The sequence below is a fragment of the Poromitra crassiceps genome (genome assembly GCF_964638095.1).
Source record: "Poromitra crassiceps genome assembly, chromosome: 10".
Taxonomy (NCBI): Eukaryota; Metazoa; Chordata; class Actinopteri; order Beryciformes; family Melamphaidae; genus Poromitra; species Poromitra crassiceps.
In genome coordinates this window covers 22,284,204-22,306,703 of record NC_139631.1, presented here as the reverse complement: position 1 = coordinate 22,306,703, position 22,500 = coordinate 22,284,204, and the positions used below count along the sequence as shown (strand labels likewise).

The 22,500-nt window shown below is 43.5% G+C and overlaps 3 protein-coding genes across 3 annotated transcripts in view; 1 reads left to right on the top strand and 2 right to left on the bottom strand.

Moving 5' to 3' along the window:
- LOC310784050 (junction-mediating and -regulatory protein-like) overlaps positions 1–15,957 on the top strand; it is a gene marked incomplete at both ends in the record, with an annotated part of 28,019 nt that extends 12,062 nt beyond the window's left edge. The window contains 8 exons of the mRNA XM_083645019.1: positions 10,200–10,350; positions 10,950–11,119; positions 11,229–11,394; positions 12,882–13,051; positions 13,195–13,269; positions 13,763–13,855; positions 14,386–14,896; positions 15,650–15,957. Of these exons, the coding sequence (XP_083501145.1) occupies positions 10,200–10,350; positions 10,950–11,119; positions 11,229–11,394; positions 12,882–13,051; positions 13,195–13,269; positions 13,763–13,855; positions 14,386–14,896; positions 15,650–15,957 (1,644 nt within the window). The remainder of the gene's footprint in view (positions 1–10,199; positions 10,351–10,949; positions 11,120–11,228; positions 11,395–12,881; positions 13,052–13,194; positions 13,270–13,762; positions 13,856–14,385; positions 14,897–15,649) is intronic.
- LOC310783731 (E3 ubiquitin-protein ligase TRIM21-like) lies at positions 4,543–6,180 on the bottom strand (the record flags this gene model as incomplete). Its single annotated transcript, XM_083644652.1, has 1 exon — positions 4,543–6,180. One exon carries the CDS (start codon positions 6,178–6,180, stop codon positions 4,543–4,545), a length of 1,638 nt encoding a protein of 545 aa, XP_083500778.1.
- A 5,361-nt stretch (positions 15,958–21,318) lies between the features above and the next one.
- The window catches only part of homer1b (homer scaffold protein 1b), a gene marked incomplete at both ends in the record, with an annotated part of 22,421 nt that continues 21,239 nt past the window's right edge, over positions 21,319–22,500 (bottom strand). The window contains 3 exons of the mRNA XM_083645033.1: positions 21,319–21,510; positions 21,850–21,930; positions 22,422–22,500. The exon at positions 22,422–22,500 is cut by the window's right edge and continues 32 nt beyond it. Of these exons, the coding sequence (XP_083501159.1) occupies positions 21,319–21,510; positions 21,850–21,930; positions 22,422–22,500 (352 nt within the window). The remainder of the gene's footprint in view (positions 21,511–21,849; positions 21,931–22,421) is intronic.

Genomic DNA, 22,500 nt, shown 5'->3' with positions numbered 1-22,500 from the left:
GGTTTACAATGACAAACTAAATTTCTCCCTATAGGTCAGGGATACTCAACTTGCTTTGCCACTTTCGTGAAATGATAGAAGGCGAGGGGCCAGTTAATAAACAAACAATATACATTTTTCTGTAGCGGATTGTAGGTTTTTGGGGTGTCAGCCGGAGTTTAGGCTGACAGTGTTGTGCACACCGGATAGTTAGTTAGGTTAAGTTAGTTAGGTTAAGTACATACATAAGTGCCTGGGTAGCGAGCAGATGGCGGTATTTGACAATTTAGCAGCTAAATCATAGATTATTGAAAGATATTCCATATTCCAGACTGAAATGCTATAACAGAGGTATTGGCCAGAATGACATGAACATTTATTGGACACTTATTCAGCGGATATCTTGCATGTTGCGTTCAGGTGCACTGTAAAAAAAAAAAAAAAAAATTTTTTTTTTTTTTTTTTTTTTTGGTCAACATCTTATTGTGGCGGTCAAAATATTATTGTGGCGGCCCGCCACAAATTCCTTTATGTATGGGAAACACTGAACAGTTAGCATGTAAAAAACTAGTGATAAATACTATTTTGCTGTATTAATCCGTTAGTTTTGCTGGTAATTTACCCACAAGTTAAAGACTGCATATGGAGCCAAGAGTGTGCGACACTTATTTATTATTTTTCAGTTCTCACTTTCAGTGATCAGCACCTCCTAAAAGAACCATTGGTGTGCGTTACCACCCTTTCCATGGTAATTTACCCACAAACATGGAAAAACCATATTTGAATGCAGAGGCATACATGCAATATTATTTAACCCTCCTGTTGTCCTTGGGTCAATTGACCCAAGAAAACAGGCCAAATCAAACATCTGCTCAACAGGAACACAATACGAGGGTTTTGATCCAGTTACTAGCCTATTAATTACTTACCTCTTCAATAAAGAAATTATAATCATTATAATAAATGTCCGGGCCCTTATTTTATTCACAAAAATCGGCATGATCCTCAGAACTGATGATGTCATAGACATTGTGACATTTTCAGTGATGTCATAAAATCAAATTAAGACAGACGCTGATGATGTCACTGTTTAGCCACTGATGTCGCAGTGTCTATGCATGTAAGTGACATTATCAGTGATTTATAGCTCAGCCTATAAAGCCTGAACCTGTGGCAACAACATAGAGGTGTTATTAGACTTAGACTTATATAGACTTATAGTCTTATTTTATGAAATGAAGATTTCACTTCAGTTATAAGCTCTATGTGTGCCGAAATAGCTCAGTTGGGAGAGCGTTAGACTGAAGATCTAAAGGTCCCTGGTTCGATCCCGGGTTTCGGCAGCGCTAGGAGGTTTTTTGTTTGTTTTTTGAAGAAGAATGATACAGTTATGGTGGGGCAGTGTTGGCGCAGTTGCCTCACTGATGACATCACAATACATCACTGATGACATAGTATATGATGACATCACTGATTATGTCACAATCTCTACCACCCTGAGCCGTCTAGAACTGTATGACAAGTCTCCCCGTCTTTAACATAGAGTAATAATTGGGCCTTAACAAATAGATGAGAAAATACCCTCGAATTGTATTTGAATACACAACATCTATTGTTATGCCATGCTTCCTTCTGCTACTTGATATGACACATGGTGATGAGATCAAATGTTTAGGGCTGCATATCTGTCTATCTCACTTTCCTCTCACAAAGCAGGAAACCACATTCGGTAGTAGGTCAAAGTTTACAAGTCAGCTGTTTTTGCCCAAGCTTGTTCTCTGTTCTCTTCCTTTCTGTCTGGCTGCTGTTGCTCTCTCTAGTTTTTACCACAGAGCCAGTTTGTTGACAGATACTTTTCATGAGCTCATGAATCCCTGAGAGGCGTTTCAATAGAGGAAGCTAAAACCTTTAGGTCCCACCGAGATTTGAACTCGGATCGCTGGATTCAGAGTCCAGAGTGCTAACCATTACACCATGGAACCTCTTACAGACATGGGCTGGGCAGAGGGAGGGTTAAACCTGCTCTTCCGGGGTCTATTTATAGCCTATGGGAGCCTCAAGCACAACATGCATCTATAGCTTTGCTTTCACCCAGTTTGCCCTTACTTGATTTGCTTTTATTTTTAGATTTGTTTTTTCGCTTCCCTGCTCATTTCATTCTCTCAGTATTCAGGCCTATTACACGGCGCTATTTTATGTATGATGAAACATAAGATTAATGGTAAAGGAATCCATATGGAACATTGTATATGAATTATCTGTATCTATCTATGTTGTAGACCAGTGATACGAGCTGAAATTACGCATCAGTTGTCAATATTTCTGTGTGTAATGTTTCAACGTGGGGAAATACTGCTTGCAGGGTTTGTGATGTCTCTGAACTGCCCTGACCTACTAGTTGAGGAATGCAGGTTTCAATGTCCACACAGTGCTAGCTAGCCATTGGTTAATCATCAAATTAGTTTCTCATCAAACCATCAAAACATATCCGGTGTCTATGCATATCACAATCTCCTTCCTGTTGATATAGGTTCGCCTTTTCAATACACAAAATCAACTAAACTATGTGATGTGCAGAAGGTACAACTTGGTAAACCACTGGTCAATTTATCAATAAGGAAATATGACTTTTTCAATAATTGTTACACTACATGTTCAGATTTCAGATTTCTGATTTTATTTCGCCCCCCACACATGTTGTGGGATGTTATGATCATTAATATATTTTTTCCACTCACTGACTTGGCCTGTAGTTACAGAAGATGACCATTTTAGGGCTAGGTTGAGCGGAAGTGGAAACTGGATTACCTGTGACTTCCTTCTCCTCATCAGTCTTAATTGAATATGATTTTGATCTTGAATATGATTGAAGCCAAAATAAACTCTATTCAATTGAACCTTTAAATTTGAGTTAGGTTAAGATACACATCAGAGATTCCCTGCTTCACATTGATACAGTTACAATTTCAGCCTATTGAAGGGCCTTAGTTAGTTACCCTTTGGAAATGGATAAAACAGAAGCTATAACAACTATAGCATGAGACAACCACAATGCGTGCATTTTCCACACACTAGATGGAAATGTGGGAATCTAGTTAAATTGTTCTTAGCATAAACAAGGGGAAACTAGCTTAATGCTATTTTCTGGTCTGTGTGTTTACTCACTATATGGCATGGTGTTACATCATCAGTTGGCCTGCTCAGAGGAAACAGCTGTCAGTCCCATGAATCCCAAAATTCATATGGTCACCTTGTTAACAAGAAGACCTGATTGAGTGTTTTATGAGTTGCCTGCTACTGTAGTAAGAGTCAAATGGAATAAAGTGGGATGTAGCTAGAGCTAGTGGAAAAACCTGAATTTACATGTTCAATGTCGATGTTTAGCCAATGGCACACCAATCAAACATTCTCCATCTTAGCAGTTGTTGAAGAATGTTTCATTGGTGTGCCATGGGCTTTAGGTGTGTTAGATAGAGGGTGCCCTCTGGTGGCCATATTGGAGGTCCACAGCTCATGGCAACAATGACTGAGAACATTGCGTTTCTAATCTCATGACGTGTTATCAGTCAAACATGAAATAATTTATCTACCCTATGCAGGAAAATAACAGCAGCACCTTACAAGCTCTTTCTATATGGTTTTATTTATTCAAGTAAATTATTTTCATTTGACAAACATACAGTAGATTGCAGAATTATTTATTTTTCAATAAAATGCTCATTAGTAATTGTGTAGAATTAAAATGCTCAGTATATGTACAGTACACTGCTATGACAGTAATCACATTTTTAGTTCATCCCCCGGACATGTTGCAATGAAACTGGAAAATTTGTAGTTTTCACGCTCCTGCAATAGTGATTAGATTCAATGACGTTTTTATGATCCAAAGTGTTTGCTTCAGCAAGTAATATCATACATAAAAGAAAATCAGGATATAAAGAAAAGTACATTATTTATTATATTAACCAGAATCTGGACATGTCTTTAACTTTAAATATCCTTTTTTATGATCATTTTTGGCAAGAAGAAGAAAGCTAAAGAGGCAAGATACATTACTGGGATTTCTTTCACTGACAGGGAGTTTGTCTAACTTGTCTCTGTGGAGAGCCTTCGTTGAAAGAAAAAATAATCTTTAAATGTGCAAAGTTTGTGTATTTTTTCTTTTGTAGAAAACAATAACAACAGCATTATAATGGCTATAACAGTTACCTGAAAAAAATAATGTATGTGTAAATTTCTTAAATGGCAGTTAATCCTATCTGAGAAAAAACAAAAAAAATGTTTAAATGTTTTTCCCGATTCCCCCCCCATTTTCTCCCCAATTGTACTTGGCCAATTTTCCTCCCTACTGTACTGGTCGCTGCTCCACCCTCTGCCGATCTGGGGAGAGCCAAGACTAGCACCATGCTTCCTTCGAGACATGCGCAGTAGCCAGCCGCTTCTTTTCACCCAACAGCAGGAGCTTCACTGGCAGGACGTAGCACGTGGGAGGATCACGCTATTCCCACCAGTTCCCTTCCACCCCGAACAGGTGCCCTGACCGAACAAATGATTACCGGTAGTCTAATTTCTGTGATTGACAGGCGAGATGATCAGAGGTGCGGAGTTATTATGACCATAATTATGACAGGGATCGATGAATGGGTAGAGTTTCTCAGTGAAGGTGCAGCCAGTAAAGGAGTAGATAAGAGCTGCAGCATCTACGTCATAAAAGGAGACCAGACCCTCCTCATAATCCACAAACACCCCCACCTTCTGAGGCTTCCTTTTCAGAGAGAGGAGGGCAGGAGGGTCAGCATGAGTTTTGTACTCATTTCCATTCCTCAAACCTATCGCCCAGAAGCCTTTCTCTGGGATCGCTATGATGTTGCTCTTCCTGTTGACCGACTCTCTGGCCACTCCTAAATCCCACGTAGGCTTCCCTTTAACCTGAACCTCGTAGTAAAATCTTCCTGAAGAGAAGCTCTGCTTTCCTAAGACACTGGTCCATCCAGAAAATCTCTCTGGGTTGTTTGGGAGATTCTTCATTACATCACCACAATGTACTTGCTTCCCATCATCAGACAGGATGAGATTTGGATATGCTGTATTAGGATCCAGAGTCACATCCACTGCATACTGCTGGGCCCTCTTCAGCTCAGCCTCAAGCAGCTTCTCCATCTCTTTCCTGAGAGTCTCCTCCAGCTGAGCCACAGCTCTCCTCACAGTCCCCCCATATGATGGACGATGGACACTTACCTCTGTCCAGTCTTTGGAGTGTGGAGTGTTCAGTAATGGGAAGCTTTGGAGGAGGTGGAGGTGGTCTTCAGTGCGTGAGAGATGCTCCATCTCAGCGGTTCTCTTCATCAGCTCAGAGATTTCCTGTTCCAGCTCTTTGATGAGGCCTTCAGCCTGTTTCTCTGTTGTTTTCTGCTTCTCTTTGATCGTCTCAATGAGCTCAGTATGGCCTCTCTCCACAGACTGCATCAGAGCAGTGAAGACCTGCACACTGTTTGCTACCTCTCTGTCTGCATCTTCCTTGCTGAGCTCTACCGAGTGTTTGATCTCCTGAATCTTCAGTCGTCTCTCCTGAATCTTCTGCTGCATTTCAGCCTCGGTCTTCTTCAGCTCAGCCTTCTTTCCTTTATATTCTTCTTTGAGAGGAACACTTTGATGGGACTTGTGGTGTAACACAGTGCAGAGCAGACACACACACATCTGGTCCGTCTTGCAGAACAGCTCCAGTGGTTTATCATGCTCAGCACACATCCTGCCTTCCAGGTTCTCCACAGGATCAATCAGCTTGTGTTTTTTCAGGCTTTTGATTCTCTGATGAGGCTCCAGGTGAGTCTCACAGTAGGATGACAGACACACCAGGCAGGACTTCAGGGCCTTCAGTTTGGTCCCAGTGCAGTCGTCACAGGGAACTTCTCCTGGTTTGGCACATGGTTGGTCTGGGCAGCTGCTGGCGTTCATCTGAGCTGACATTCTGAACTGAGCAGCCATCTCAGATATTAAAGTATTGACATGAAGTTCAGGTCTACTGTAGAAAATGTTATTACACATGGGACACTGGTACTTGCCATTCATATCCCAGTGCTGTGTGATACAGTTTTTGCAGAAGTTGTGTCCACATGGTATGGTGACTGGATCAGTGAACACATCCAGACAGATGGCGCACATAAACTGATCTTCAGATAGGAGACTGCTGGCAGCAGACATATCTGAGACCAAAAGTGAAAATGTGAAATAATGATACTGTAACACATATTTCTTGAATATCCATATAAAAAAATCATTTTGATTATTGGAATATTATTAAACGTAAATTTGAGTTATGTAATTAAATTGCAGGGTTAGGGTATAAGTATTGGTGCAAAAAGGAAAAACATCCCATCTGGATACAGCTTGATGTGACACTGCTCTCTGTTTAAACAGTAATATTATCTGCTGTACTCACCTGTGTATGAGTAAGACTGCTGTTTTGTTGAGAAAGGTCTGATGAACTACCGTAAGCTGTATTTTTCTTTAGAGAGAGACTCTTCTAACTGCAGCAGTGCTGTCGCTCTGAGTTACTTTAGATTCACTTCAGGAATGTGACATTGAAAACCGTCTTTCCAGTGTTGCTCCGCCTCTTACTGGAGTTAAATATTAATCTTATTGGAGGTAATGTTTTATTTGGACACACTGTATGCTAGCAGTCTACTCAAAAATGCTACACACTACACTTACTACACTACACTACACTACACTTACAACACTACACCTCACATTGCCATTTAACTGTCTGTCTATTAACTCATCTTGATTGCCTTTTGTTTCTACTTTTTTGTTTCTTCTTTTTTCCTCTTTTCTTGCTGTTTCTTTTCTTTTCTTTGTCCATTTGTTTTCTTGTTTCCTTCTTGTTTCTGTTGTATTTTACGCATTATTGTTGTTATTTGGTTTTCTGAGGGAGACCCATAATAAGCCCTTTCAGGGTTTCACATCTCTATCTGCACTTTATTTCTTGTTTGCATTTTTTATCTGTTTTATATTTATGTGTGCAAATAAATAAATAAAGGCTAGCAACATCAGCAAGGACCCAACCCACCAAGATCACCGTCTGTTTGTCCCCTTACCATCGGGGAAGAGATACACAGCCATCAAAGCCCGAACAAACAGACTGAAGAACAGCTTTTTCCCCAGAGCTTTAGCCTCCGTCACTTACCCCCCCCCCCCCCCCATATAGCTGCTGAGGACTGATGACTTACCGAGTTAGCCTCTCCCATCCACCACCCCCCAACTGCTGTAATGCACTTCAATACTTTATTACATCTAACTTGTTGTACAATACATTTTTATTATCTTATTTTGCATTCCAACAATTTATAATTTATTACACACATGTCATCTAACTACATTCACAAGACTACAAAAATGGAATATATAAATTGTTGTGATTGATATGTGTTTGTCATTTCACTTTATTCTATTGTTATTTTGTCCTGTAAAATCTGATTTCACTGAGATTTGAACTCAAAGTCCAGAGTGCTAACCATTACACCATGGAACCACACTTTGGCACAAAGGAGAGAATGTGGTATGTGTGTGTGTGCATGTGTGCTTGCGTGCACGTGCGCCTGCCTGCCTGCCTAGGCCTTGCATAGGTTGCGGTGCCATCTGTCATCCTCTCTCCTCTATGTTTAGTCATCTTCCCTCTGTTTTGTGATCAGCAAGGTTACAATTTGCAGACAGCAAAAAGAGAACAAGTTTGAAGATGGAAAGAATGTTAAGGATTGACAGAGGAGGGGACTTCTATTTACTTAGTACTGTATGTGGCAGAGCCAGAGACTGCTGTCAGAGCAAGAATGCCAGAATTATAATGTGCAGGAGAACTAACTTCCAAAGACTGGTTAAGAGAGACTCAGTAGATAGATAGTAGATAGGACTCAAGGTTTTGGGTCTAAATGCATGTGTTTGTCTAATCTGATGTTTCCCATAATGAGCATTAATCAAAACGAGTACACAGTGCTGCAGTATTTCAACAAGAAACATTAAGACTAACATGAGTCAGGAGGCGTTCTCTGGTTGGCTGATTTGTGTTTGTAACTGTATAAATAATCCACTGTCATTGGATCAGTTCTTAGTCCTTCCCTCTAGCTTTGGGGATATTACATAGATAGCCCCAAACATACTGCAATAGATTTTACAATTTGACACGTTACTTCAATATGCCTTTGTTACTTCAATAAGTCCCATCAATTCATTAAAAGTACTGTTTGTACTAGTTGAAATTGTATTTATTGATTGCCTTGTGTGACAATAAGCCATGAGCCGATGAATGGCTCTATGGCACTCTTGCAAAGATAAAACTCTAAACTTTAGGTAGCCTATATCTGATGACTGTCTCCACAATAACTATAGCTCTGCAAAGGTTATAGCAAATAGTTCAATCAATCAATCAATCAATCAATTTTATATTTACATAGCGCCAAATCACAACAAGAGTTATCTCAAGGCGCTTTACAAATAGAGCAGGTAGACAACCGGGCTATTTATATTTTAGACCCAACAATTGAAACAATTCTCACATGTACCGGCTAATTTAAAGCACAGGTCATGTTGCAGTTGAAACAGTTTGCCAACAAGAGCATGCACTTAGTGACTGTGAGGTGTTGGAAGGGCAACAGTACTGTTTGCTTAGTCACGCTGATGATGAGCATACATGTTTATGCACATGTAAGGCCATAGATTAGGCCTATATTGTCAATGCTTCCTTCTATGGATGTTTAGCTCCCTCTACAGCAGGGCATCAAACATGCGGCCCGGGGGCCAGATCCAACCCCCCAAAGGGTCCAATCCGGCCCAAAGGATGACTTTCAAAGTACGAAAATTGCACTGAGAAGTCCTTCAATCCATTGTGATGCACTTGTGAAGGCTAAGAGGTGCCAGGTTTCAGGAGCAAGTTAAATATTAAGTAGCCTTTTCATGTTATCTGACTATTAATCACTAATGGTCAGCTATTTTCATTACCTTTGCTTGACTATACAGAATTGCACAGTTGTCATCAATTGTAATCAGGGGTGTAGTGATAAATACAAAGGTAGGTAAACTATCCAAGGTGAGTAGTTTATCCCCTTGTTTGCCCTCATTGATTGATACAGTTTATCTGAAAATAGGTGAGTAAATTATCTGCCTCATTTCAAAGGGGTGGGTAAACTGTGTTTACTTGTGTTTACCCTCCACTACACCCCTGATTGTAATGCACAGTTACAGACAGTAGATTTGATTATGTGCTTGATGGCAGCTGAGATAACCCTACGTGAGAACGTGTTCTTAAATGTACCTGTAATTCTTTACACTAAAAGAAACTGGAAAATGTGGAGGTTTTGTCATATATATGTTATTATTGATTATTGATTTTCTTTGTCTGGCCCACTTGACACGAAATTGGGTCGCATGTGGCCCGTGGACTAAAATGAGTTTGACACCCCTGCTCTACAGGCTGTGGTGAAGCCAGTTCAATCAGGAGAGACTAGAAACCAAAGAATTAATAAAATGATATTTATTACAATAAAGTGAATGATGCATTACAGAAAGAATGATGAGAATAAGGTATTGTTATTAGTCTTTGGCGGTTAGACACCGCAGGGAGATCTTGAGAGAGCTGCATCAGCCCGGAGCAGCATCCAGATATATCCCCCTGTGAAGTCTAGATACTGGTGGTGCTGGTGATCTCCTTCTGAGACTCATCATGATGAGACTCTTCCGACTGAAGTTGTCTGCGTTGACCGGGAGGAGAGGGGGATGAGGAGGGTGCGAGACTGACAGCAGCGGTGTTGAGAGGCTGAATGAGACAGAAAAAAACATATTTAAGGAAACCGCCTCCAAGCGATTGGCTTACGATGGGGGTGAGAAGCAATGTGATAGGCTTACACTGGAGGTGTGTGGGGTGAGAGGTGATGAGAGCAGTGATGCGACACTATGCTATTGGTTAAAAGAGACTAGGCGGCAACCAGCTGATTATTCAATTGAAGCCCGGAAATTGACAGCTTATTATGAGCTTGTGAGTAGATTGAAGGGTGGAGATATAAAAAGTGAATTAAGGAAGTGTAAAATGCATATTATAGTCTTCCTGACTGAACTTACGTTAGAACTACATTAGTGTCACATGATCTCCTGGTCCAAACTGAGGCGAGCGTGTCATTGCGCTTGCTCTCACCGAATAAAGAAATAAAGATGCCTTCATCCCCTTCCAACAGATCTCCATGGAGAATGACTACTTGGGCCCGAGGCGGGTTGAAGCTCTGAAAAAGGAGGACTCTGACTGGCAGAAGAAGGCTCAGGAGGCGGTCCTCAACATCCAGGAGTTCACTGTCAAATACTTTGAGATCACTGCCAGAGCTCAGAAAGGTAAAGCATGTCGTCACTGTCACTGACACGTCATTGAACACTAGACACCAACACATAGTGGCAGCAGTATCCTGATATTGACCCGTGTGTGTTTTTGAATGCTCAGGCTGATGTGATTAGGTATTGATGAGGCAGTGCAGACAGCCATGCTTTGACAGGGGCACGAGGAAACAAGGACAACCTATTGATCACTGATCAGACAGAGCTCTGCCAACAGAATCTCTCTGTCCAGGGTTACTGCACACTGTGCCCCTTTTTATTGCAGTTTCCCTCAACCACCGATCGCTCTGTTTATCTGACACTTATTAGATCAAAAATATCACAAGTGAATGACTCAAAAATTCAAATAGGAATGGAAGTAGTTGTAATGTTCAAATGTGGCCAATAGATGTCTCCCTCTGCTCCATAAGAAAGCTTCACCCCCCCCCCCCCTGTTGAGTGGGCCCTTATACAGTCTATGTGAGTGGGTGAGAAGCTGCAAATTAAGTTATTCAATGATGTTGGTGACTCACAGTTGCACAAGCATACATCACTCTCTGCTGCGTCTTACCCAGCCTCCATCACTGTGTGGGTGTGTGCGTGCATGTGTGTTTGTGTAGGGGTGTATGAGCGTATGAAGGTGGACCAGCGTAAGTTTGGCAAGGCAGCGTGGACAACGGCAGTGGGACGCATGGAGAGGCTCCGCTACACTGTCGCCAAGGAAACCCTGCAGCTCCAGAGAGCCCGGGAGATCTGCCTGGACCAGAGGAAACACACACTGCGAGATGAGGTACTGCTGCAGTAACACACAACACACTCACTCCCTAGCTCATCTCTCACAAACACATAGTTGGCTCCTGAGGTGCCGCTTGTGAGGCCTTTTTTACCTTTCCCCTCAGATGCAGAGTCTGTGTAGCGGCGAGGATGCGATGAGCCGCTTAGACCACATGGAGGCGCAGTACTATGAGCTCCAGCTGCAACTTTACGACATCCAGGCTGAGATACTACAGTGTGAGGAGCTGCTTCTCACCGCTCAGTTAGACAGCATACGCAGACAGATGGCAGGTATGACTATGTGCGTGTGTGTCTATTATTTACAGTGTGCGCGTGCGTGTGTGTGTGTCACAATCACAATGCAATCAAGAAAATAAAAACTTGAAGGGGGAAAAAAAAATCTTAAGAATAAAGAACGAAGTAAAATCGAATTTGTAGCTTGTCTGTTTCTCAATTGAAAGGCCTTTAGGTCCCACGAGATCTCGCTGGATTCAGAGTCCAGAGTGCTAACCATTACACCATGGAACCACTCTGTGTGCACTGCTGCTGTATGTAGTCTGTCAGACACCTAAATCACCTCCCTGTCTGTATCTGTATCTGTGTGTGTGTGTGTGTGTGTGTGTGTGTGTGTGTGTGTGTGTGTGCGCGTGCGTGCGTGTGCATGCGTGTGTGCACACACGTGTGCGTTCGTGCTTGTGTCTGTATGTGTTTGTGTGTGTGTGTTTGTGCGTGCATGTGTGTGCACACACACACACACACGTGCGCACGCGTGCTTGTGTGTATGTGCTTGTGTGTGTGTATAAAAAGGATTTAGGATAATCTGTCCGTCCTGGGAAACAGTCATGTTGCCTCATGTTGTCCTGATTCCTGGAATTAGCAACGCTGCTTTTAGAGATGACCTACTGCTAGTGATGCACAGCTATATCAGTTGCATATCGATTTTTGCATTGTTGACTACAATGGTCTCATCGGCCCATACTCATTAACATATTGCATCACTAATCTGTTCCAAATAAGTTCAGGTTTGAATGGAAGGACAGCCTATCAGTGTGAGGTAACAATATGTTGTTTATTTTAATTTAAAAAAAAGTGAAAGTTGTTACAATAAAAGCTGATCTTTAAATCTATATTCATTGCAAAGTATAATGAAGGGCAGAATATAGATTATTTTGGCTGGGCACAAATGGGTCAATATGAAACAAAACATCTGCAGGCTATCGGGATTGGCCGATCGTGGTGTTTGAAAAATCAGTATCGGCCCAACATTTACATATCAGTGCATCCCTCTCTACTACAATGTAGTAATAATTATACAGTAATAAACTTTATTTGTACCTGTATAGCACTTTTCAAAAACAAGTTTACAAAGTGCTCATAGACATTAAAAAACCCCCACAAACTACACAGTGTAATTACGAATTAAAAATCACAATGCAATCAAGAAAATCAAAACAAAAAGGGAAATGAATAAAAATCTTAAGAATAAAAAATGAAAAACCATTTTATATGTTGTCTGATTCTCAATTGAAAAACCTTTAGGTCCCACCGAGATTTGAACTCGGATCGCTGGATTCAGAGTCCAGAGTGCTAACCATTACACCATGGGACCACTTAGTATTCAGTGCTGCTGTGTGTAGTCTGTCACCTAAACCACCTCCCTGTGTGTGTGTGTGTGTGTGTGTGTGTGTGTGTGTGTGTGTGTGTGTGTGTGTGTGTGTGTGTGTGTGTGTGTGTGTGTGTGTGTGTGTGTGTGTGTGTGTGTGTGTGTGTCTCTCCAGAGCGTCAAGACGAGGTGGTGTACTATGACACCTATGAGAGTCCAGATGCCATCGGACAGGATGACGCTACAGAGAGAGAGGAGCTGCGGAAACTTCAAGTCAGCGCGCGACAGCTAGAGGCCAGGAGGGGGCGCATCACTGCCAAACGCTCCTACCTGAAGAACAAGAAGGTGTGTATTCCTCACCACACTCATACTGACTCAAAGGGACTACTATGGTGCAATAAAATAATGTAAGGGATCCTTGCAGTGTGCAGACTGTTCTTTTCATTCACCTATTCATTGGATGCGTTTTCATTCCTCATCTCCTGCAGGAAATCTGTGTGTCCAACAACATCGAGAAGCAGCAAAAACGTCAAGCCATGCAGACGGACTCCACATTCCAACAGGTCTTGCAGTTACAGGCTTTCTATGTTTTATTAAAAGATGTGAGTGGTTTGTTCATAGGTTGAGTCGATGTCTTGTTATAAACGCTGGGGTAGGTGGCTGGGGGTGTGGTCGAGGTAGGGTAAATCCTCCCGTTCACCCCATTCACCATAGTTAGCATTTATCTGCTAGCCCAGCCCAGGCAGACACGATAGGGGATTTAACGCCCGCAGTAAACGCACATCAGAACAGATGTCTATGTACCTGCTCTAGAATCCTCAATCCTGTAGTGTAGAGCCGCAGCACCGTCCTTTGGTGAGTCAGCCCATTGAGATATATGGGGGGTTTTACCCTACCCGCGCCCCAGCCGCAGTAACATTTTGTGGGCGTTCCCACACAGACTGACTGTCTCTATTGATACTTGCACAGGGTAATCAATATCTCGCTCCTCCTCTCTGTCGTTTTCTCTTTCTCCCTCTCTCCCTCACCTCCTCTACATTTATTTCTCTCCAACAGAAGGATGATGAAGAGGAAGATGAGGAGAGGAAGAACAGCCGAGTTAGTCAGGAGAGACAAAGAACTCTTGACAGATTACGCACTTTCAAACAGGTATGTGCACTCCTGTGTACTGTTAAAGGAACACTCCGCCCATTTTCAACCAGCTTTGTATTATTAGAACATCAGTAGTATATCAGAAAACTGTACACGGTTTTGAAGTCTGTCATTTAATTTGACAGTTATTGAGTGTTAAAGTGTGGACCAGTGACATCACTGGTCCACACTAACTCAAATTAATAACTCATTAACTCAAATCAACTCTCAATAACTGTCAAACTATTCATCATTCATCTAGTTTGACAGTTATTGAGAGTTGATTTGAGTTAATGAGTTATTAATTTGAGTTAGTGTGGACCAGTGAACATTCAATAACTGTCAAAGTAAATGACAGACTTCAAAACAGTTTACAGTTTTCTGATATACTACTGATGTTCTAATGATACAAAGCTGGTTGAAAATGGGCGGAGTGTTCCTTTAAGTATGTCAACCTGATGGTAAATTGGACTTTATTGCTGACTTTTCTTATGTCCACCATCTCTCACTCTCACTCGCTCTCACTCTCGCTCTCGCTCTCCTTCTAGCGGTACCCAGGTCAGGTGATTTTGAAGTCTGCTCGCCTGCGTGTGGCCCACAGCAGAAGAAGAGAGCGAGGGCGGGGGGGTGGGGAAACGGGCTCTGTATGTGTGCAGACGCAGGAGCAGCTGATGTGCCTGAGCACCAGCGTGCAGACGGACCCCGGCCTCGGCGTCGCGCTTACCACCCAGCCGGTCGCCACCCTCACGGCCGTCGCACCGCCTCCGCTGCCCGCGCCCAGCCCGGCCGCCTCCTCCTGCAACCCCTGCTCCCTGCCATCGCTGCTGGCATCCCCCATCTCCCCTCCTGCCCCGCCCCCCCCTCCGCCCCTCCCCCTGCCCAGGGAGGAGCCGGCGCCCTCCGGGAGCCCCGGCCAGCAAGGCCAGGTGCAGAAGGGAGAGGCGGAAGAGCTCTCTCCCACCCCGCTAGGCCCTTTTATCCCCCGCTTCTTTGACAGCAGCCAGCTAGAGAGCGCCAGGAAGAAGCTGAGGAAGACGCCCGAGTTGGACGCTCACAGAGGTACTGGAAGCAGCTACCTATAAGACTACTTGGGAGGTGTCTGGGTAGTGTAGAGGTGTAGAGAGATCTGGGTTCAATTTCCAGCAGCGCTACTACTTGGTCAGACATTCCTACAGACACAATTGGCCATGTCTGCGTGTGGGAAGCCAGTGGGGTATGAGTCCTGGTCGCTGCACTAGCACCTCCTCTTGTCAGTCGGATGCCTGCGGGGGGGGGGGGGGGAACTGGGGGAAAGAAGCGGCTGACGACTGCACATGGATTGGAGGAAGCATGTGCTAGTCTACGGCTCTCCCCAGATTGGCAGAGGGGGAGGAGCAATGACTGGGACAGCAGGTGGAATTGGCCAAGTACAATTGGGGAGAAAAATCTTGATAAAAAAAAGATGCTTGGATTCACAGTAGAAGTTGCGTCAATAGAGCGGAACAGTCACGTGACATTTCTTTCCCCGGAAGAGAGTTCCCCATTCATTTCTCCATAGACATTTTTAAAAATCCTTATATAACGAGTTTTAAGGCTGGAACCAAGCTTACCCACTGACCTACTGAATTGTGAGTGACCATAAAACATTTCAGTTGGAGCAAAAACAAAAAATAAAGACGGGTGAAAAAAATCGAAAATTGCTCCAACTGAAATGTCACATGACTGTTCAGCTCTATACAGTCTTTCAATTGAATTAGCCAGTTACAGAGGTGTTCCTACTCAAACATGTCTCTCTCTCCATCCCCTGTCTCTCTCTCCTCCTCCTGTATCCAGTGAGCTCACCCATGGACGAGGTGCTGGCCTCGCTGAAGAGAGGTACCTTCCACCTGAGGAAGGTGGACCAGCGGTCGCTGCTTCCGGCCAAGGACGACAACGACCCCAATAGCATCCTGGCCCAGATCCGCCAGGGGGTCAAGCTGAGGCGCGTGCCCCTGAAAGAGAGGAAGGACCAGGGCGAGCTGCCAGCCTCCACCGACCCTCTGACCAGGAGCATCCACGAGGCGCTGCGACGCATCAAAGAGGCCTCGCCTGATTCAGACTCAGATGATGACGGGCTGGGCTGCCCAGACTGGGAGAGCTAGGAGGACTACAGGCTCACAAACAGATGCCTGCACCCTAATGGCACTGCACACTTTGTACTGTACTGCACTGTAGAGTGCCATGTTGTACTGTACACTACACTCACACTCACAAGCACTCACAGCCCCGTCACACAGGCACACAGTGACTATGCCAGGGCCTGACTAACTCACAAGCACTCACAGCCCCGTCACACAGGCACACAGTGACTATGCCAGGGCCTGACTAACTCACCAAATGTCCCACTGGTCTATGGTCAACCTGTTCATTTCTCCACACTACATTCACCATGCTGAAGGACATTGTTAGTGTTTACAGTATTTCTACTGTATGTAACTGTGTTTTTATGTCTATAATCAGACTGTAATGATGCCATGCTTATTTTGAATTTAAGAAATCAATTGTACTGTTACATAACGCTATACCGGCCCTGCGTGACCACATTCACAGACACAAACACCCACATTTCGCACCAACATACTGTTGGTTCATACTGACAGTTATTTGTGAAACGGAATGCCTCGTACAAAAAGCTGTAGTTCTGTGAGGTGTGTAATCCTTTCCCGCTCGCCCTAAAGCTCAACAATGAGAAACTGTAATGTATTTCTTGGATATGGTTTGTGATTTTTGTGTCACATAAGAGATTGAAAAAGGAAAGGAAGGTCCCACCGAGATTTGAACTCGGATCGCTGGATTCAGAGTCCAGAGTGCTAACCATTACACCATGGAACCACATGTCTGCCAGGGGAAACAGGGTGACACCTCTAGCGCTCTCTTCTATTTCTAGCCAGTACGCTAGGACTCTGAGCCCCACTATGTGCTGCATAGCTGCTTTCCTCCTGTCACATGTGTGAGAGAGCGTAAGGACCACCGCTTTTCTAATCCGACACTACACACAAACCATCAATCCTTCAGTGTGTGACACCAGATTCAACGCCCCTCCCCCCGCTCGCCCTCTCCTGCAACCCCCCCCCCCCCGTCTGCCGCTGCCTCCCCCCACCCCCAACTCTCCCACTCTCACTGGACGAGGGAATATGTACTGGCCCATCTGCCTGATAGCAGCATATGGCCGTGCTATAGTGGGAGACATGGACTGTCACAGTGGGTTTATCTTGCGGTGCCCTGTCCACCCGATCTCTGAACCGAAGCCGGAGAAGGAGAGGGTCATCTGCAGAGCTGCAGATGGTTTGGTAGGAGTTTGCGCCGCCGAAGTTAGTATGTGGCATAGTCATGGCAGAGCGATGGAACCAGTCACGCTTGTTTGAATGATGGATGGTATGTGGGAGGTGAGATTCTCGGCCCTGTAGGGGTTCACTGTGGGCTGCAGAGTAGGAGGTCCTGATTGATGCAGTCGCGTTCTCCGCTCTCCTCTCTTCTGCTGCCTCTTTTCTCATTTCATTTCTTTCCCTCCACTCAGTGGGCAGAAGCACACACAGGAGGAGGTCTGCTACTCACTGGGAGTGAAAACTCACACACACACAAATACACATTTTCATTTCATAATGAGTTCACAGTCTCCACTTCCAAATCTGTTTCCCCCCAATGTGGTTTTATAGCACTTTCATGATGCATAATACTCACAAATGACATCTGTACAACACTTTTTTCCGTTTTGTTTTCATCACTTGTGAAGCATTATATCTGTGATAATAGGCAAGTAAGTTAAAGGGCACTGTACAATATTTAGAATTGGACCTATTGAATTGTGATGGAATCAGGATTTTACACAGGACAATATGAAACAGTTAACAGTGAATTCACACAAATATCCACGAGGCAAAAATATTGTAGATTCAAAAACTGAGCTTTGCGTTTGGAGTAGCCACAGCATGCATGCTGCCTTAAACCGCTTAGAGTTCTGCTTTTTAGCCACTTGTTGCAAAAGGATGTCCATTCATTGATTTATCATGAAGTGGAAAGAACAGGCACATATATGGCACACTGTACAGCTTGAACATAGCTCAGTGCTAAAGAGAGTTTTTATTATCATCTTCCTGGCAGAGCAAATCTGAGGCACTTTTACATGTTCTGGACTTTAAACCGACATTGTGTCTCTCAGCCACTGTCACTGTCAGCACAATGATCTTCCATGGTACCATGGTACCAACCCCGACTGACTCTAACTTGAACCAAACCCAGACCTTACCGGACCAGAGTGGAGTTTCCCCCGAAACATCTTAGTGCCATGGTCTTCTTTCTCTTTGCTCCATTTAACAATGACCAAAGATGTTCTCAGTAGTAAGACACGTTTGGGCTCTGAACAGCTCAACACCTTTACCATGATGAACCACCTGACTGACCTTAGCAGCACACACTGTCGTGTGTTTTACATTGGCCCTACCTGAATGAGCAGCTTGTTTTTCAGCTAACTGTATTTTGCATTACATCTCGTCACTTTATTTTTATCCTCTTTTTCCAAAGCATTTCCAGCCAAAACGTTTTGTGATGTGTGATGCGTTTCCCATGTCCACCTGTTCACCCCAGAGGCTGATTATGACCCTCTGTCTGAATAAGCCAGTCAGTCACTAGAAAAGTGCAATATCACAATGCAGAAAGGATTCAACTTCATGTGTGATTAATTCAGCTCGATTGCCTAAAACAATGGACTATAAACATTGCAATTGTTTTTACACAGTAGTGTATAAACACTCTTACGAGAATACCTTTTTTTGCTTTTACCCTTACCCTTTTCATTTATTCATTTTGTATTTACAACTTTTATCCTTGCAGTTGAATAAAACCTCGTGAACCAACTTCTGAGATTGTCTGTTTCATTGAAGGACAGGAGTTGAGTCAATAATGTGTTGGAAAAAATGCAATTTGCACACACTGAATTCTGCGGTCACTGTATTTGAATATAAAACATAGCATTTATCAGTTGACAGAGGAGTGTTCTTAGCCTGGTAGGGCCATCTCTGTTTGAAATTTTAACAAAGAATTCAGTTTGGCTGAAGCACCAACAGATGTATCTCCTGATCGTTTTCACCAGCATTTGGTAAATCCTTTCACCTGCAAACACACAAGTCTCACCAATCTACAAACATCATAAGCCTGAGGTACCTCTTTAATATCATGAGTTCAAAATTACTTTAAATAGTCAAAAATATTGCCAGTCTTCTCATACCTCTAAATACAATAATAATAATAATACCTACATTAAATACCATAAGTTACAAAACAGGAGAATGAAAAGCTTCTTATCCACTACTGTACAAAGGCATTCATTAACAATAGCATTAATATTAAGGTATTCCATCTCTGCCATTCTGCTGTCTTTGAGTTAACCCAGAGAGAAAAAAACAAATCTGGTAACACTTCTCTGTACAAGGACCTTATTCCAATGTATTCACCTGTGCATTTAACTAGGGAAAATGCTATAAGTACATAATCATGCTGTCCTAGTACTTAATGGAAATCTCTTAGTATATAATACAGTTACAAGAGCGTAATACAAGATGTAAATGCTGTGGTCAATCGTGATGTTAGGAAAAAAGTTGCAGCACCTGATGTAAGGATACAAGTTTAAAAAAATTAAAATTCAATTACCTTGATTTCAAAGACAGAGATCTGAGGAATTTGAGGATGCAACCATGAATAATTTACTGTACCAGTACTGGAACTCTTTTATAAGTACATATTTCAATACACAACTTTTTACACTTGGTTTTGTACTTTTGTTACACCCTTGTACAACATATACTGTATTAAGGAGGTTCATTGATTACTTGTATTAGTATTATTGCATACTTTACAATAAGTATACAATACCTTCCCATGGGTTAATACACAAGTTAACACACAAGAATAAGCCATTGTGGAGTGTTACTGCATTTAATTTATCCATCTATTCATATACAATGCCATCTTGAGTAGAAAGTTAATCTTATACACTTCTATAGTTGTATCATCATCATTATAATAATTATAACCTACTTTGTGTAAAAAAAAGAAAAGAAAAAAGAGTGAAACTACAGAGTACAGTTCTGCCTTCACCCGGGAAGAGTGAACATCTGTGGCCAGTTTCACCGAGTGTGCAGCTTCACTAACTCTTAGGTGCCACTCTAAGGCCTTCACTGCACTACTCTGACCAGACAGGGCTGCCACACAGGTTCGCGGTCAACAGCAGTACACTTTCAGTTGGGCGGGGGATCAGCTGAGTTGCATTGGACCTATCCGCACGAGTCCGCTGAGTAGAGTACCTGATAGTTAGACAGAGGTGTCGTCCAGAACCTGTCTGGTATTGGCTCAGTGTGCGTGTGTGTAGGGCCGCCACGTCTGAAATCCTTCTGTCACAGCACAAACACACACATAGTTATGTACAAACGTCTCCGCTTTAGGCGCGCTTTTGCAAGGGCGCACGTTACGTCTGAAAGGTCGAGCCCGGTTCAGTAACACACACCACACTGAGTTTGGCAGGAAGACAGGTCAGTTGTCGGTGAGGGAGGAAGCAGTTTGGATACTCTTGTCTAACCTAAACTCCTACGCCCTCTACATTTTTGGGTGGCGAACAATGCCTCTGGAAGATTCAATACTCATCTATCATATAGGGCTTTAAATAGATTATGGATATTAGTCAGTCAGTGACGTCTGAGAAGTAATCAATTTATTGTAAGCCAAACTCAGCAACCCAGCAGCCCCATGTGTCCAGGCCGGGGTGTAGCAGTGATGTCACTCCAGGCCAATAGGTGTCACTATCTGGTTGGTCGTGACGAGAGTCATCCTTTAATTCTCTGTTTCCGATGACACTCTGCTGGCAGCCCCAGTGCATACATGGGACTCTGTTTCCACGGAGGCTATATTCAGCATTTCACTGTACACTGTGTACAGTAAGTCACTTTGGATCAAAGCATCTGCTAGTAGAAGGACAGTATTTTGGGGCGGATTTGGCAGCTTTGGCGCAGTTCTCTGAGTCTTAACAGCAATTATTTCCGTATGACTTTCGACATCCCCTTGGAGGGCAGTTTGGAGAGGAAGGAGAGGGGCGTGTGACTGTGCCAGTCTGTTGCAGTGACGCAGCTCTCCCTGTCAAACAGCAGGTGGCACTGAGGCACAGTTCTCAAGTTAAGTGGGCGGGTGGGTGGTTGGGCAGGGGGGGTAATCGTCGCAGTGTGAAATCACAATGCAACCCTCAACAAACACAGGCAGGCATCTCGTATTGGAAAGATCAATGAGGCCAAGGTGACACCCGCACCAGCCTATCAACAGGCAGGATGAGGCCTCATTGAGCAGGACCAGTATCGGGGGCAGTGTGCTGTGCAGTATCTGTGTTGGGGGTGTGGGAGTAGGATGGGGCACTGAGGGGAGGGGAGGGGTGTGGTTATCATATGGCTCCTGTGGGCTGTTGTGTTGGGGTGGCTGGGTCTCTAGCTGGCCTCCTCTATGAGCCGGGCCAGCGTGTCTCTGAGCTCCGTCAGCTCAAAGATCTTCCCATCCAGCAGCTCCAGCAGCGTGCGCAGGCTCTTCCTGAAGCTCTCCTGCTCCTCCTGGTTCTCCTCCAGCCGCTGCTCAGCCGCAGAGAGCTGCTCCTCCAGCACCCGGCCGCGCAGCGACGTCTCCTGCAGGGGGAGCCATAGAGCACTCTGTGAGTGCCGAAGTCACGTCCTCTTAACGTGTTCAGCATGGGACCGAAGAGATTTCATTCCCCATTCATTTTCCCATAGACGTTTCCTAAAATCCTTCTAAAAAGACTTTTACTTGGTCAAACCAAGCGATTCAGCTATATTCAGAAGTTTGTCATTTTTTTGGTCCGTTTTCGAAACGTCTATAGAAAAATGAATGGGGAATGAAATGGCTTAGATCCCATGCAGAACCCGGAAGAGGGCATGAGGCACTGTAGTATCAGTGTCATTAGGAGGGGAATCTCTTTGCTCCCCTGCTGCACTGTTTCAACTCACCTCCAGTTTCTGGGTCAGGCTGTCTTTCTGCTCCATCAGTTCATTCATGTTTTCCAATTCTTCTTTCATCTTTTCCATTTCCTGGATGATATAAAAACAGATTAAAAGGTGGAAATAATATCATTGTAAGCAGAATGTGAATGGGTGCTGGCACCCATAGCTAAAAATTAGAATCCCTTGGAATTTGGTAATATTATTGCTAGAAATTACTCATGAGTTTATGAACAATCATTAACTATTTTCCATTGTTAATTCACTCATAAACTTTATCAAAACTCAATTTATCAATGTAGAAAAATAAATTTGCAGGTTGGTGCAATATGGCAGATTTGATGTGACATTGACACTTAATTGATTAATAAACATTTCATCTAAATGCTCATGTTTTGACAGCTCACTGGGAATCAGTGCTGCATTTTCTGTATTTCTGCATAATAGTTATGAATTTTAACACACACACACACACACACACACACACACACACACACACACACACACACAAACACACACACACACACACACACACACACACACACACACACACACACACACACACACACACACACACACACCTCCTCTTTGTCCCGTAGTGTATTCTCCAGCTCCTCTATGGTTTGGTTGAGCTCGGTCTTCTGGGATTTGATTACTGGG